Source organism: Magnolia sinica, chromosome 17 (genome assembly GCF_029962835.1).
Source record: "Magnolia sinica isolate HGM2019 chromosome 17, MsV1, whole genome shotgun sequence".
Taxonomy (NCBI): Eukaryota; Viridiplantae; Streptophyta; class Magnoliopsida; order Magnoliales; family Magnoliaceae; genus Magnolia; species Magnolia sinica.
The window spans coordinates 376592-392936 of NC_080589.1; the positions used below are offsets into that span (position 1 = coordinate 376592).

The 16345-nt window shown below is 39.7% G+C and overlaps 1 protein-coding gene across 1 annotated transcript; it reads right to left on the minus strand.

Annotated features, from left to right (window-relative positions):
- Nucleotides 1-594: 594 nt before the first annotated feature.
- LOC131230783 (large ribosomal subunit protein uL18c-like) lies at nt 595-9877 on the minus strand. The gene is made up of 3 exons (XM_058226750.1): nt 9589-9877; nt 1745-1906; nt 595-934 (listed from the first exon to the last, which is right to left on the minus strand). Exons 1-3 carry the CDS (start codon nt 9778-9780, stop codon nt 785-787), a joined length of 504 nt encoding a protein of 167 aa, XP_058082733.1. The 5' UTR covers nt 9781-9877; the 3' UTR covers nt 595-784.
- Nucleotides 9878-16345: the final 6468 nt, after the last annotated feature.

A 16345-nucleotide genomic window follows, 5' to 3' on the forward strand; every position in this document is an offset into this window, starting at 1 on the left:
ATAAGTATGTATGTATGGATGGATGGATGGATGGATAGATTAATATCCCTATGTATGGATGGATGCATAGATAAAGATGTATGGATGTTTGTATACAAGTATGAATGGATATATGACTTTGATGTTTGTATGCATGCATGGATGGATATATGACTTTTCTTTTTTAATTTAGAAACAGCTTTAAGTGATTATTGTGTTCCTATGATATCATTGGTATGAAATGAACTCATTTGGTTCCTGTTGCATTGATTCTTTATGACAGTACAGGTTTCTAGGCCCCGATTAATGAAATGTTATTATGAATGCATATTTTTACAATTTTTTTATTCCTAAATATGCAAAAAAATAAATAAATAAATAAAAATAATTCTATTTTAGCATCTCATGAAGTTACACTGAAAAACATTTCATAATTCCCCAATGTTTCCCTTCCAAATTAAATGTCAAGTCATAATATCAGTGATATCGATACATGTTTCCGTATCCACAGCCAGTGATGCTTGTAAGGATACCAATACTATGAACACTGAAGATGAACATAAGCAAAAGTCAGGATCATCCTAACATTTTGCATATCAGAAAAGGTGCAGCAGATGCAACAGTGAACACTCTCCATTTGAAGTAACCCGGAACAAACAGATCTCATTCAAAGTTTCTGATTATGGACATGAAGACTCCCCATAAAACAAACAATCATTCACTCCTACATTCATCAAGATAAATAAAATCCAACATAGGATTTGGGTTTGCTCAAAAAGAATGAAGAGACTACCAGATCCAAATTTCAGAACTGAAGACCTTGTTCCCGTGCAGCATCCGCAAGAGCTTCAATACGTCCATGGTAAGGGTAACCACCTCGATCAAATGCCACTTTCATTATTCCTTTTTCTAAACAAGACTTGGCAATGACTTCACCTATCTTCTTTGCAACTTCCTGATGACAGAAACTTGCTAAATTTAGCACAAGTTTGCACTTAGAAGTCATCAGATTCAAAGATATAAGAACACCCATTCGAGTGTTCATCAAATCTGTGCGCCAAACACTTCCCAATAAAATGCACATGGACACACGCCAAAGCCTACTTATCCCACTTTTGCACTAGTTTGGATCAAACATGGTTTTTGTAACATAGTTTTCAATCCTGCTCCTGCTACATTTTGATGTAAAATCTTACATTTCACCATCCAAAACAATCTGTCCAAAGTATTATACATGGGAGGTTCTTGCAAAAATGGTATTAGATGATGCAGAGAACTAGATTGGCTTCCAAGTGCCAAAAGACTGCAGTTTATTGCCTGACATGTGTAGATTTGCTGTTTGATTTTGATTCTAAAGTGTTCTTCAATCATGTTCCAGTTTTTCAGTTTTATATGAGGGGATTGGATTTTATATATATACCAACTATCAATTTATTATCTCTGTTACAGATACCAACAATCAGTGACCTAATCAAGATGGAATTACTTTTTAGTGCATCTCATTCTTCTTGATGGTTACTCTTGCTAGCTTTCCACATTAATCTTAAATTTCAGCAACAAACAATCTCCACAGTCCCAAGGAACATTTCTTATTGAGATAGTGGAGAAACTTCAAATGAACCAAGTCCAAAAAAAATCAACTACCCATTAATGATCTACATCAGTAAACTAATAGGAAGTCCATCAGTAGATCATCCCAATGGAAAACCCAGAATCTGCCCAACACAAGATATGACCAATTATTTCAAGGTCTCGGTGAACTTACAATGGTGGCTCCCGAAGTGATATCAAACTCCTCTGAGACAGGTTTCTGCACAGTTGAAGCCGAAGCAAGTGTATGCATCTTAGTATCATCTATCACCTGGACATAAATATGTTTGTTGGAACGGAAAACACACATCCTTGGCCTCTCTGGAGTTCCCTGAACCTGGAAAAGAGAAATCAAGAAGATAAACAAACACTTCATCATCAAGATCCAAAAAAACAAAACAAAAAAAAACAGAGGAAAGATATTCATGGGAATCTGGCTTAAGAGACATGAAAAGGGAGAAGCAACCATTTCAAGAACAACAATAGGAAAAAAAAAAATTTGAAAATCGAACCATTCAAAAAGCTTGGAGTAAAATATCCAGGAAGTGTACCACACACCTGGAGCAAAACCTCCAGGAAGTGTACGACGCCCCGGACAAACTTGGACGAAAAGAAGCTAGGGACAAAGGTAAAGAGGGTCTGATAAACCAAGAAGGGAAGCCCAATGATTGGTTTCTTCAGCAAAATATGATGTGGAAGTTCCAAACAGAAAATGGCCAGCAAGAAGCAAATATCAGCAATGGAGGTGAACAAGATAGGTGATCCATGCAAATCCTGTCTTGGAAGTGGAACATCATGGATCTGGGTCATCTAGACAGAAGAAGGGCAGTGCATGGATTGGGGAGACAGAACACCTGAGATCCTCCTTATTCAAGAACCAAAGCTAACAGTGTGTACATGAAGCATTTGTATTCCAGATCTGGGGTAACAGAAAAGTTGCAGTTGGGCAGCAAAAGAGGCAGCAGGTACAACAAGGGTCTGATAGATATCGGATAAGTTCCAGGAAGTGGATTGATGGTGGGAGACTTCACAGTGTCTGAGTGCCTTGTGGATGCAACCAATGGCATGGAAAGAGCAATCTCAAACATCTACATCCTTCAGACAAATCACGTGAGCATGGTTGTGGCAGGAGCTGGAATTTATATATTTATTTATTTTTCTGAAAGATGATAATAATATGAAGGACCACAAAGGCCAAAAACAGAATAGCAGAAAAAGAATACAACTACTGGCCAAGCCAGCATCCAGCAAGCTCAAGACTCCCACTCCCTAACCAGCAAGAGCGCCTTCAAAAGCACCTGGCCTGATAAAGAGCTGCAACTATGGAAGCATCGATTATTCCTTTCCTCCCATATAGACCACAGCCCCGCAAGCAGCGCCAGCCTACACTTAGTCTCGACTGTAGATCGGGGGCCAACCTCATTGCACGAAAGAAGGAGATCCTCCATGGAATTGGGCAGGAGCTGGATATTATTACAGCCTTCTGGCAAAATCACAGTGTTTAGGGGGGAGACTTCAATGTAATCAGATTTGCATTAAAAAAGAATGGTAACCCCATTTTTCTAGAGGTATAAAAGACTGCTGATTTTTTTAATCATTAGGAAATTGTGGATCTTGGATTTGGGGAAGATTCTTTCACCTGGTCCAACCGCCAATACCTGCTATGTGTAGGTTGGATTGCTTCTTGGTGGATAGGGAGTAGGAGTCCATCCCAATTCCATCCAACACTTTATGGCTGAAAGAAGGGGATTGCAATATGGTGTTCTTTTGTAGCATCCAATGCTAAGAGGAGGAGGAACACCTTAAAAAGCTAATGGCCAAACAGGGGAATGATAGAAGAGACATTCAGAGTACAATGGTGGAATACTAAAAAATATTTACATTCCGAATAGGAGTTCAACAGGCCAAGATTGGATGGTATCCAGTATAAGTGTTTGTCAGTCGAGGCAGCATGCAACTTGGAAATTCCTTTTGAAATGAAGTTAAGAGGGTGATGGCACGATCGGGTTCTTCCGTACTCCAACATTGCTTGGATATTATTAAGCATGACCCAAGTGACCTCTTCAAAGAATTCGAAGAGAGAGGTCACATGAACAAAAGCCTTAACGCGGTGCTAATCTTCCTCATTCCAGAGAATCAAGGTGCGTCGGAGCTGAAGGACTTTAGGCCAATCAGCCTGGTGGGTAGTGCCTACAAAATCATCACCAAGACTCTTGCTAACAGATTGACAAAGGTTATGCAGTTCCTCATTTTCCCGTTCCAAGGAGTGTTTGCAGAAGAGTGCCAGATGTTGGATGGCATTTTAATAGCTAATGAATCATTCACTCTAGGAGAGAGGCAAGAGAGTCAGGATTGTTCACAAAGTAGAGTGGACAGAGCCTTTCTAAAGTATATGATGTACAGAATGGGCTTCAAAGAGAAATGGAGAGGGTGTTTCAATGGCGCATTTCTCTATATTTATCAACAGTTCTGTACGCACCTTTTTTTTTTATGGACCTCCCCCCCCCCCCCTAACACAATCATTTTAGTGACAGTGAACAGTCTTAGCAGGATGTTTGTTAATGGGGAGGGACGTGAGCTGATAGAAGGATTCTGGGTGGGAAGTATGTCATTCTCACATCTCTAGTTTGTAGATGATATGATAGTGTCTTGCAGAGCCTCCTCACAAGACATGGCAAACTTCAAATTTTTCTTAGAAGCTTTGATGTGGTCTATATGATCTTAAGGTCAATTTGAGCAGAGGTTCAACAGCTGGTATTGAGATTAGTAAGTCCCACCTTAAACATCTAGCAGATCAAGTGGGATGTACAATTCATGGCTTCCCAATCTCTTACTTGGGCCTTTCTCCGGGCCAAGTGTGCCTTCTTCCTCCATGTGGAACCAGGCAATTGACCAGATCGAAAAAAGGATAGCACTATGGAAGCGTGACATTCATCAATAAATAAATAAATATAAAATCTTGGAAGCATGACTATCTCTCCTTAAGGGAGAAGACTACCATTATGAAATCGGCACTAGCCAATTTCTGTATATCATAGCTCAAAATCACTGCAGTAGTGGCATCGACAATCAAAAAAGATTCAGAGGCAATCTTATGGGGAGGCTCTTCGGAAAAAAAAAAAGAAAAAAAAGAACTTCCATTTAGTTAAATGGGACTAAGTACAAAAGGCCGAGAAAGCAGGAGGATTAGGCTTAGTTAAATCAAAGAGAAGAATAGAAACCTTTTTCAGCAAATGGTGGTGGCAAATTTGGAAAGGAAAGAGATGCTCTGTGGCAAAAAGTAATAGTAGAGAAATATGGAGTTGCCAATAGAGGCCGAGATCCAGGCATTAAAAGCAAAACCCTGATATCCAAAAATTTGGAAGGATATCATAGGGATGGGAGACAGATCAAAGCTCTAGAGAAAGACTCTCTCGGAAGGCTTCAGGTTTTCAGTCAACAACGGTTCTTTTTTTTGTTTTTCTTTTTTTTGGGAAGATGAATGGATTGAGAGCTGTCCTCTCATGGTCAGATTTCCTAGGCTCTACTGGCTGATGCATGGTGCTGCCAACAGGCTGGGCTTTGGGCTGGGCTTTTGGGCCTGCCTATTCAAAATTTTGCATTTGTTAGACCCAAGCCTAGCCCATTGTCAACCCTACTGGTGCGGGAAAGCCATCTTAGTGAAGGATTGCTTGGAATCTTTCAAGGACATGCTTTCACGGAACATTGTTCTTGGAAGAATCTGAAGGATGAAGAGTTGGAGGATTTCCAGGCCCTCATGAGCATGTTAAATGATGTCCTCCTCTCACCATTAGAGGTGGACAAACAAATCTGGAAATGGGATTCATCGGGCAAATTTTTTGCTTTGCCATTCGTCAAACAAATCTGGAAATGGGATTTCCATTGCTCCCAATTTTCTGCCCATCTCTGGAAAATGCAGGTCTCCCCTAGAGTGGCAGCCTTTGTGGATTGCAATCAGGCAGAAAATCTTAATGGTGGATAAGCTCCAATGCCGAGGTATGGCCCTTCCAAATAGGTGCATGATGTGCAAACGAATGAAGAAAATGGTTCCCATTTGCTTATTCATTGTCGAGGTGCAGCCGCAGTTTGGAATTTCTTCCTTGCTGAGTTCAAGTCAGCGTGGGCCTCGAGTGCTTCCTTGGAAGTGGAATTTATGAGATGAAGTTTTAGCCTGGTCTAGGGGAAGGGAAAGATCCTGGGGAACATCATGCCTTTCAACATTAGTTAGGAGCTTTGGAAAGAGAGACAATAGGATTTTGAAGGTGGTCCAGATTTCTGTTGATGGATTGACAAAATGAAGGGATTGGCTGGACATCTCTATCTTTGAAGTTCAGCAGGATGTCAATCCATGAGATGGGGAATGATTTACCAACCTCACGGAGTAGTTTTGGTTTCTTCCCTTTCAGTCAAACATTTCATTCAACGGGGGAGCTGGATTTTTGCCTGCAGTCAGGGTTGGGGCTTTCTTCTTGTCTACCGTTGTATCTTGGATCTTCGGATCTTTCTTTCTTTCAATGAAATTTCAGTTATTTCCTCCAAAAAAAAAAAAAAAGATTCCAAAAGCTCGCTTTTACAGTCACTCTTTAGTTTGTTACTTCAGATGAGCAATGCAATGTCTAGGAACTTGATCTTGAGAAAGCCTATGACCATATTGATTAGGAATTCCTGAACTATATTCTTGAGAGAATGGATTTTGGATTTAAATGGAGATCTTGGATAAGAAAATGCATATCATCCCCAAAAATTTTTGCTTTTGTTAATGGTTCTCCTTTCGGATTCTTTAGGGCTTCCAGGGGTCTCCGGCCGGGCAATCCTCTGTCCCCCTTCCTCTTTGTATTGGTCATGGAGGCTCTGAGTGGCATGTTGTCTCGGGGACAGGAGGTTGGTTTATTCAAAGGCTTCTGTCTGGAAAAATTTCAGCTTCCGATTTGCTATCTTCAGTTTGTATATGACACATTGCTTTTCTGTGAGGCTGATGAAACTATGGTTTCTTTATTAAGTATGACCATTTGCTGGTTTGAAGTTATTTCAGGTTCTAAAGTTAATTTGTCCAACAGTGAACTTTTTGGCATTAACTTGGACTCGGAGGTATGTAATTCTCTTGATGATTCCTTTGGTTGCAAGGTAGGTTCCCTCCCAACTCTCTACTTGGGCCTGCCCTTATGCATAAGGAAGCCTCCTCTAGCCTTGTGGGATAAGATAATTGAAAGGATGGAGAGGAAACTCTCCACTTGGAAACTAAACCTGCTTTCTTTGGGAGGGAGATTGAATTTAATTAAGGCATCTTTATCTAACTTGCCTAGTTATTTTCTATCCCTTTTTCAGTGCCCAAAGTCAGTTATTGCAAAGATCGATAAACTTAGAAGAAATTTCTTATGGCAAGGTGGATCTGATGTTAGGAAATTCTCCCTGCTTAATTGGAAAGAGGTATGTACTCCTTATGAGGAAGGGGGAGCGGATAAAAAAGAACTCCACGTGGTAAATGAAGCTTTTTTAGGAATGGGTTTGGCGGTTTGGAAATGAAGTTGATTGTCTGTGGCATCAAATCATTGCTATTAAATATGGCACTACCTCTCAACAGTGGTGGACTAGAAGATACTCTCTTTACCACACCTCTTTCTTGAGGAAAGGCATAGCCAGGGCAGCCCCTGCTATGTTCAAAAGAGTTTCTCTCTCTTAGAAATGGATCAAGAATTATCTCCTAGTTGGATCTTTGGCAAGGCGTCCTGATATTCTGGTGATGGACTACTTCTGTATCAACGAAGGGGAAAGAATATGAATACCTCCCTTTCATAGAAATATTTCAGATCTTGAGATCAAGGAGTTTTCTCTTCTCTTATCTCATTTGCAAGGTTTCATTCCTTCTTCCTCCTTGGATGACTCGATGTGATGGTCATTGACAGGATCGGGGCTGTTTTTGGTTCGATCGTTCTACAAATCTCTCTCAGCTTCTTCTTTTCTTCCAACTGCCACACTGGATCTGTGTGGTTTTATGGCGTGCCTACAAAGTAACAGCTTTCGAGTGGCTGGTGAGTCGGAACAGAATCCTAACAGTAGATAACTTGAGGAAAAGAGGAATGCAGATTCCTAACGTTTGCCTGCTTTGTCTTAGGGCAAAAGAATCTGTTGATCACCTATGTTTACATTGCCCTTTTTCCTCAGACATTTGGTGGAGCATTCTTAAGCTTGTGGGAATCTCGTGGGTGATGCCGAAATCTATTGATGAGCTATTTTGTGGATAGCATGAGGACTCAGGAGGAGCCGTGGGAAAAAGGAAGCAGAGAATTCTTCTCCTGGCTGTCTTGTGGGCTGTGTGGGCCAAAAGGAACAACCGTTGGTTTTGGAATGTTAGCGGTTCTGCTGCGAGGGTGTTCTCAGAGTTCTAGTTCTATTCAGGGACTGGGCTCCTTATGTTTTTTTTTTTTTTTTTGTTTGGGTGGGGGGGTTAGCTGTTGCCTTGGGGCAGCCCGTTGTATTTTCCTTGCTTTTTTTTTTTTTGTGTTTGTTTTTTGTTCTTTTCCTTTTTTCTGTTTTCCCTTTCTTTTTTTTTTCTTTGTATTTTACTGTATTTTGTGTTGATTAATAAAATCATCATCTTTTTTCTTTTTTTTAAAAAAAAATGCAATGTCTAGAAACTCAAGCCGAGGAAATATGAGATGGCTACTTCAAACTAAGACTATAAATTAGGAAAGCAACATTTGGGGTATACATATGGATGTACCTGGAATCCAAGTGGTTTGAATATTTTGTCAAGGAAAAAAAAAGGTTATCCTATAAGCTCGCCTAAATAGAGAACAACATTAGGTAGATGTTTTTTACTTGACTTTATGATATCAAATCAATGTGCCATTGGTTCCTGGTGTTGATTTGGGGCAGATTTTTTGGATAAATAGCAACCCACTACTATTTTGTGTATCCCAACTGCAGAGTGGACTGAATAAGCATCCACTCTGCAAGAAAATAGAGAAAAACTTTTGATAATCTGGCAGAGGAAGAAGAGGATATGAAGGCGGTAAGAATTGTAAATATGGCTCATAGTTAATTTATTAAACCATCCAAACAGCAAGCTGCAATTGGAGAGATCCTAAAACAACATTAAACTGAACTGATAACCAAACTAGCTGATTGGTAGACAATAAGTAGATAATTAGAACAAATAAAATTTAAAGAGAGAGAGAGAGAGAGAGAGAGAGAGAGAGAGAGCAGGCGGCCTAATTCAGCAAACAAGTGCCCAAGAATCATAGGTTAGAACTGTCCAACAAATCTGATTTTGGGGTTACAACCTATCAAATTCCATAGATTGAGCTACACATACACCACGTGCACAATTCCTAAGTGCATGCATATCAACCATCACACTCTGCCAGACTATCAAATAACTCGCGTAGAGTTATTACACAATTCTTGGGTGGAGAATTTGTACAGTAAATTGGGGTTTGAGGTCTGTAAAAGATGTAGTCATGGTTCAGAGATCGAAACCGTTGATATAATGGCCATCACTCAGATGGTGCATGCACCCAAAATCTCCCAGGTGGGAAATCCTAACCATTCAATCGGTGGCCAGAAAAGACAAATGACAATGAAAATAAAGGAACGGACCAAATTCTATCAAAAAGAGGAAAAAAATTATGATCTCCCAATCAGGGAAATTTAGAACATGAACCATCCAAGGTGAGGCCCATCATGCGATATCAACAGTTGTACCACTGAACGCATTGGATCACCACTGAAAAGCAGAGTGCATGATACAAACTCTCGACAGCAGCATTGCATAATGCGATTTTTGGTACATCCAAACATGGCCATAAACATAAAGAAATGTAAGTAACGGCCGCATCCAGAGTAATTCATGCAATGATAAGAAGTATGAAATGGATACCTGAAATCATGAGAAGACAAGCAGCTCCAACAATACAAGAGATTATTTTCCAATTATCCAGAAAAGGACGATGCATGGCCTATCAATGGGGAAATTTTGAAGTTGGGGGAAGAGGAAAATGGGAAATGGGGATGTTTTACCTTCTTCCTGATACGAATATGACGGGCAGTCCTATTCTCTCTCCTTGTTGCAGCTTTCGCTTGGATTGTAAGGAAAGACGGGGTACTTTTCGCTGCTGGGAATTTGGGGCATAGAGAAAGCTCACGCCACGAATACAAGGAGCTGCTGCTGCTGCTGTTTCCAAGTAAAGAAAGAGAAGGGATGACCGCCATGCTTCTCTACTCTCTCAAATGAATATTTTCTTCTTCTTCTTCTTCTTCTTCTTCTTCTTTATTTCTTTCTTTCCCCTCTCTGTGTCACCTTATCCTTTTCTGAGTAGGACCATGGCCATGACGATTAATCCAGTTTTACTGAAATACCCTCGCTTGTTACCTACATAGTCTCCGGGCTGGGCCGCGCAGGGGTTGGCCCAAGCCCGTTTCTAATTCACTGAAACCAGACCTATGCCAGGCAAGGCCCTAACCATAACCAGGGTAACAAAGGCCTCAGTCGGAACCCAGGGGGGGTGAGCGGTTGGTTTTTCCTCCTTTGTTACCTCCAATGGCTAAACTCAGATTTATCTGAAACAGCGCCTGTCATTTAAGAGACCATGTCATTTGAAACTGCCCATCACAAGGTTAGACGTTGGGAGGTTAAGTTTCACTTACACCTTAATACCAACTGGCTTGTCTAAGGTACAAGATTTTATTAGCCTTGACCATCCACTTAGCAAAGTACTTCACAAGGTCCCCCAGCTAGCAGCTTAAGGACATACTTAGGTTTTGCTGTTAAGAAATAAGGATTAGATTAGAAGTTTCAAATTGTCTAAAGTTAAGAAATTATTTACGACCTATTTAATTTACTTTATTTACATTTAATTTGATACAATTCAATATTTATATTGTATACGATGGTAAATTTCAAGAGCTATCATATGCAAAACGTTGATATCCACACCTTTTGTGTAGGTGTTTGCTTGAAAAATGAGGTAAACTCTCTGTGGCCACCATGATGTGTGTATTTTATCTGCATTTTCTAATCAATTTTTCAATATCATTTTAGAGCATGAGCCCAATAAATAGGTGGATCAAACCTCTAGGGCCTAGGAAGTTTTAAATGGTAGGTGTTGCTTACAATTCAATAAAACAAGGCCATGTGTGTCATTGATGGCATGTATTCAGATTTCACATGTAGGTATGATGCGGGTTTACCAAAGTCTTACTCGACTCAATATTTGATTAAGCCATTGGTATTCCCCGCTAGAGCTATACATGAGCAGACTAAGGCTCGGAATACTCGACTCGTACTCGACTCGTCTGAGTTAGAGCCGAGTACGAGCGGGTTTCCACGACTCGTTTAGATTACGAGTAGAGTACGAGTCTAGAAGTACTCGACTCGGTACTCGACTCGGTACCTGTGTATATAAGTCCGCCCGAAGAAAAAAAAAACCCTACCCCACCCGTCATTTTCCAGCAGCGCCCAAACCCTACCCCCACGGCCCCACCCGTCCTTTTCAAGCAGCGTCCAAACCCTTCCCTCCCAACCAGCGTTCGAAAAAAAAACTCTCTCTCTCTCTCTCCTCTCCCTCGCCCAGCGCCCGTCCGGCCGTCCCTCTTCTTCCCTCTCTCTCTCTCTCTCACTCGCCCCTATCCCCTGTCCGGCGGTGCCGCTCGTCCCTGCGGCCTGTCCAGTGATGCAGCTCATCCCTGGCACTCGTCCGGTGCCACAGCTCATCCCTGCCAGGCTGCCACTCGTCCCGTCGTCCGTCATTGCCCTGCCCTGCACGCAGCTACTGGTCGTCCCTCTTCTGCTCACCCGGTAAGGTGTGGGGTTGATTTTTTTTAATTTTTTATTGCTAATATATGTTAGAAATTGTTAATATAGTTTGAGATTAACCTGATATTTGTGTTTTCTCTTGATATCATGGTGAATTGCTAAGTTCAGTTTCCATTTACACATGAAAGGTAAATATTCTATAGCTAGGATTTTTCAATCAAGTTATATTAGTTGGATTACTAAACCTGCAGTGTACAAAGTGAAAATCAATTAAACAAGCTATACAACCTTTGGGCTGAATCATCTTATTGTATACTGCCAACAGCTTAGGCACATCTTCTGAATATAAAAATTGTGATATCCGTCCACAACCATTAATGAAGAACTACTTAAGGCTTATTTGGAAGCATGGAATCCAATGTATTTTTGGCAGCGAATATACTGTTTTTTGGTCATTTAGAAATAAAGAATTGGAGGGATTTGTGATCCAAATCCTTTAAAAGGTCATGATTTCAAATGGGCTCGATTCGACACAAACCATAAGATCCACCCTCATTCTGCATGATTTTAAATTCACACTGACAAAAGAGCCATTAAACAAAGAAAATGACCAAACACTCTTGGGGATTTTTGTGCATGGACCATCCATTGTAAGTCCCACCATATTAACATTTTGGATCACCAAACCATGACTCCTAATGGTAGATTAGGCCCTTGAAATGCTTGTAAGTGATTGAAGATCATCCTACAAGGGTGAGTTAGAAATTGCATTTATGGAACACTGATCTTAAGAAACATTGTATGAACATGTCTAATTAATGAGATTTTTATTTATGTACCAACTTTATTTAGTTGTTCTAAATGAGCGGTTTGGGTCATCACATGTTGTCGGAAGAAAAGTAAGCATTTGGATGAGCCTGACAGACCTAATGTCTACATCATTTGTCAGGTGGGGTGAAAGATTTCACATGGCTGTAGTAAATAAGTCTCATGTGACACTTACAAAGTAGCCAACTAACATGAACCCAATCAAAGGTGATGGGAGTTGAAGATCTAGATGGATCTTGATGGCTTCAGGCTAGCTAGCCATCAAAATTCCTAGCCTACCCTCGGTCTCAAATTGGCCATGTGGGCCCAGGTCAAAATATTCAATTTGATCCTCTATGGTCAAAATATAGTTTTGGGATTAACCTGATATGTTAATATAGAAATTGTTTAATATATGTTAGAAATTGTTAATATAGAAATTGTTTAATCAAAGGTGAACATCTCACTCCCAATTGTTTACTTTAGTGTGGCCCACCTGAATTACAAGTCATCATTTTGTTTGTTTGTTTGTTTGTTTGTTTCTAAGCCTATCGTGGGTCTTCAATTAATATCATAGTATTGGTGGGCCTATCAAAGTCAAAGTAGCTTTTGTTTATAAAGATCTTTAAATGTGATCCACTTAATAAGTGGATAGGGCTAAGTTTTTCACAAAGTGTTTCCCATCATGGGTTATTAAATTAATTATGTATTAAATATTCATATCTCTAATGCGTGATTACTATTAAATAAAATGAGATGGATTCATTTTTAGCCATCTATTAAGCTGGGTCTTAGGTTTTTTCAGGAATAAGAGGGCAATCACTATTTGTGTTTTCCCTTGATACCATGCCCTAAAATAGTTATGTTTTCCATGTTTCTTAATTTACTTTATAAATGACAGTTTACCTGTTACTTTGTTAGTGTTGAATGCTACTATTTAAAGATGCCTTTAGTTTTTCATTTGACATTTTGTTATTAGTTAGCTAGATGATAAATGTCAATTTCAGCATGCTCCTTTGTTTGCATAGATATGAATTATTTGTATTGTTTTAGTTGTAGACTTGTAGTATAAGATAATCAGTTGCCCATTTGAGGATTTCTATGTTGCCAGACATAGATTCAGTGTGTTCTTGGATGCATAGAAATTCTCAAATTGTCCCTTTTTGGACAGTTCAGGGTTAGATAGATTGTAATGTCTTCATTTATTCCAATTTAAATGCATATGCCTGTTCTGGTTTCGTCTCTTCTTTTTCTCTCTGGATATATTTCATGTATTTATTTCCGTCGTCAAATGTCCACACTTTGTGTTGATGATTGACATGGGAATCAAATACAAGATTAATATATTCTGGAGAGATAAGGGGAGATGCTGCCGGAATTTCGGCGTAGCATTTAAATTGGAAAATGAAGCATTACAATCTATCTAACTTTGAATGGGTGACTGATTTAGACAGTTAAGTAATTATGCCTGTCTAGCGGTCTAGCCATCTAGGACCCTAGGTATAGCCGTATAACATATCGAGAACTTTATTTTATAGATGGCTAGTCAAGACGAAAGCCCAAATACCCCTGGAATGGGTGCATCGGCCACATCTCCTCTAATAGTAGAGGGAGACACAGACACGTCAACCGCATGCAAAGGGAAGAAGAAGAGATCAGCAGTGTGGGATGATTTCGAAGATGTGACAGTTAACGGTGTACAGAAGATAAAGTGTAATCACTGCAAAGGGTTATTCAGCAAGATTCCAGGAGGATCTACGACACATCTAATTAGACATTTGAAGACGTGTCCTAAGAAAGCAAGACTCCCTCCTCCCGGCCAACAGACGCTGTCATTTACGAAGTCAGAAGGGGACGACTCCCAAGGCGTAGTGTCCACTCATAAGTTTGACAAGGAGAAGTTGAATGAGTGGTTTGCTAGATTAGTGATTTTGGAAGAAAAACCTTTCAGAATGATTGAAAGTAAAGGATTTAGGGCTTTCTGTCAATTCCTTAACCCTCGGGCCGAGAATGTCTCCCGCGTCACAGTGCAGAGAGAAAGCATGAAGATGTACGCAAAGGAGAAGATGAAACTGAAAGAAGTTTTGGCTTCAGTGACCAGAATAGCTTTGACTTCTGATTTATGGACGGCGTCCAATCAAAGAAAATGATACATTTCATTAACCGCTCACTATGTTGATAAAGATTGGAAACTATGCAAGAGAATTTTGAACTTCAAACACCTTCCTCCTCCACATACTGGTTTACTTATTTCAGATTGCATCTACAGTTGTCTAGAAGGCTGGGGCATTGAGAAGTAAATTTCAGCAATAACTTTAGACAATGCTTCAGCAAATGACAGTGTCATTTCATGCTTACGTAACCAGTTCAGGGCTACAAGAAATTTATTTTTTGAAGGAAAAATATTCCAGGTCAGATGTTGTGCCCATATTGTAAATTTGATTGTACAAGAAGGGCTGAAAGCAATTGACAACACTATAGAGAACATAAGAGAAAGTGTGAAATATATAAGGGGGTCGCCATCGAGACTGAGTGTATGGAATGACATCATCCAACGTTTGAATGTGCCATCTAAAAAAATGTTGAACTTGGATATCTGTACACGTTGGAACTCGACCTATGAAATGTTAGATGCGGCAATGGAATTACAGCTTGCATTTCCTGAATACGCGGTACGTGACAACGTATTCTTGGTTGCCGAGCACAGATGATTGGGCCAAAGCACAACAAGTTCACACATTTCTCAAAGTTTTCTACGATTACACGAAGATTTTTTCTGGGAATCAGTATCCAACCGCGAATCTGTTTCTTCTGTCTCTTTGGAAGATTAAGGATGCTCTACAGAAAAATGCCAGTGCGGGTCCAGATTTCATACGCCAGATAACAGTTGGTATGAAGACGAAGTTCAATAAATACTGGGACGAATGTCATCTGTTGATGTCCTTGGCAGTTGTTCTTGATCCTCGTTGTAATATGGGGTTGGTTAGCTTTAATTTCATGAAGCTTTATCTTACTAAAAGAGCGGCAGCAGAGACGTCTAAGGTTCGTTAAGCCCTTGAAGATTTGTACAAATCGTATGTTAATACTTTACCTGCAACGGGTGTTGAAGAAATTAGAGATGCGGATATTTTTGTACCTGGTAATTCGGATGTGCTAAATGAATACATATCATACTTGGCACAAGCACGAATGGGAGTTGATACTAAAGAATTAGAGTTAGAAATGTACCTCAAGGAGCCAATCGTAGTGCGATCCGAATTTGATGTGTTGGAATGGTGGAAGATGAGGGTTAGTGAATCAAAATACCCTACATTATCTATGATGGCACGGGACATATTATCAATACCAATTTCAACAGTGGCATCAGAATTCGCATTCAGCACAGGGAGCGGAGTTGTGAGCAAGTATTGAAGCTCACTCTCGTCAAATACAGTTGAAGCGTTGATTTGTACGCAAGATTGGTTACGCCCAATATGGGGAAGAGATATGAATGATGATGATGATGAAGACGAGGAGATTGAGATTCGTGACGAGTCTCTACCTACAGATCAATAATTATTTTTGGTTTTGCAATTTTTTTTGGTTGAATGTTGAATGATCTGTAATATTATTTCACTGCAATTGCAAACACGAAAGTATTGGTCCTTTTGGAATGTGGTTTGGAAAACTTTTAATCTTTGATATTTATTTACATATGTCTGTTCATTTGCTTTTATTTTTGACTTTTGATACATTTATATTGCTTTCTTTTGTTCCTATATCAAGTTCAATTTATTTATCAATATTCTGATTTTTTAATTAAAATTTGAATGTAGATATGTCATCATCTGAGCCATCGACAAATATTTGGGACTATGCTTCTCTAGTTGAATCACCACCAAGGTATGGAAAAATAAAGATTAAGTGTGGTTTGTGTGGCGCAAAGTTTGTAAATAAGACTAATCGCTTTCGCTTACACTTGTCATGTCAAGGTGGTGATGCAAAACCATGCCCCAATGTCTCTAAGGATGTCCAAATTCTTTTTCAAGCTCTGTTAGATTCGAATAGAAAACCTTCCACTCCATCTAAACTTTCTGCTTCTGGATCTAATACACGAATGGCATCCACAGAAGATGCAGAGGAGGAAGCCAGATTAAAAGGTTAAGAACAATTTCAATTCGCCTTAAAACGCAGTATGGAAGATGTCTCTAGACTTTAGCGATATTCGAGTCAAAG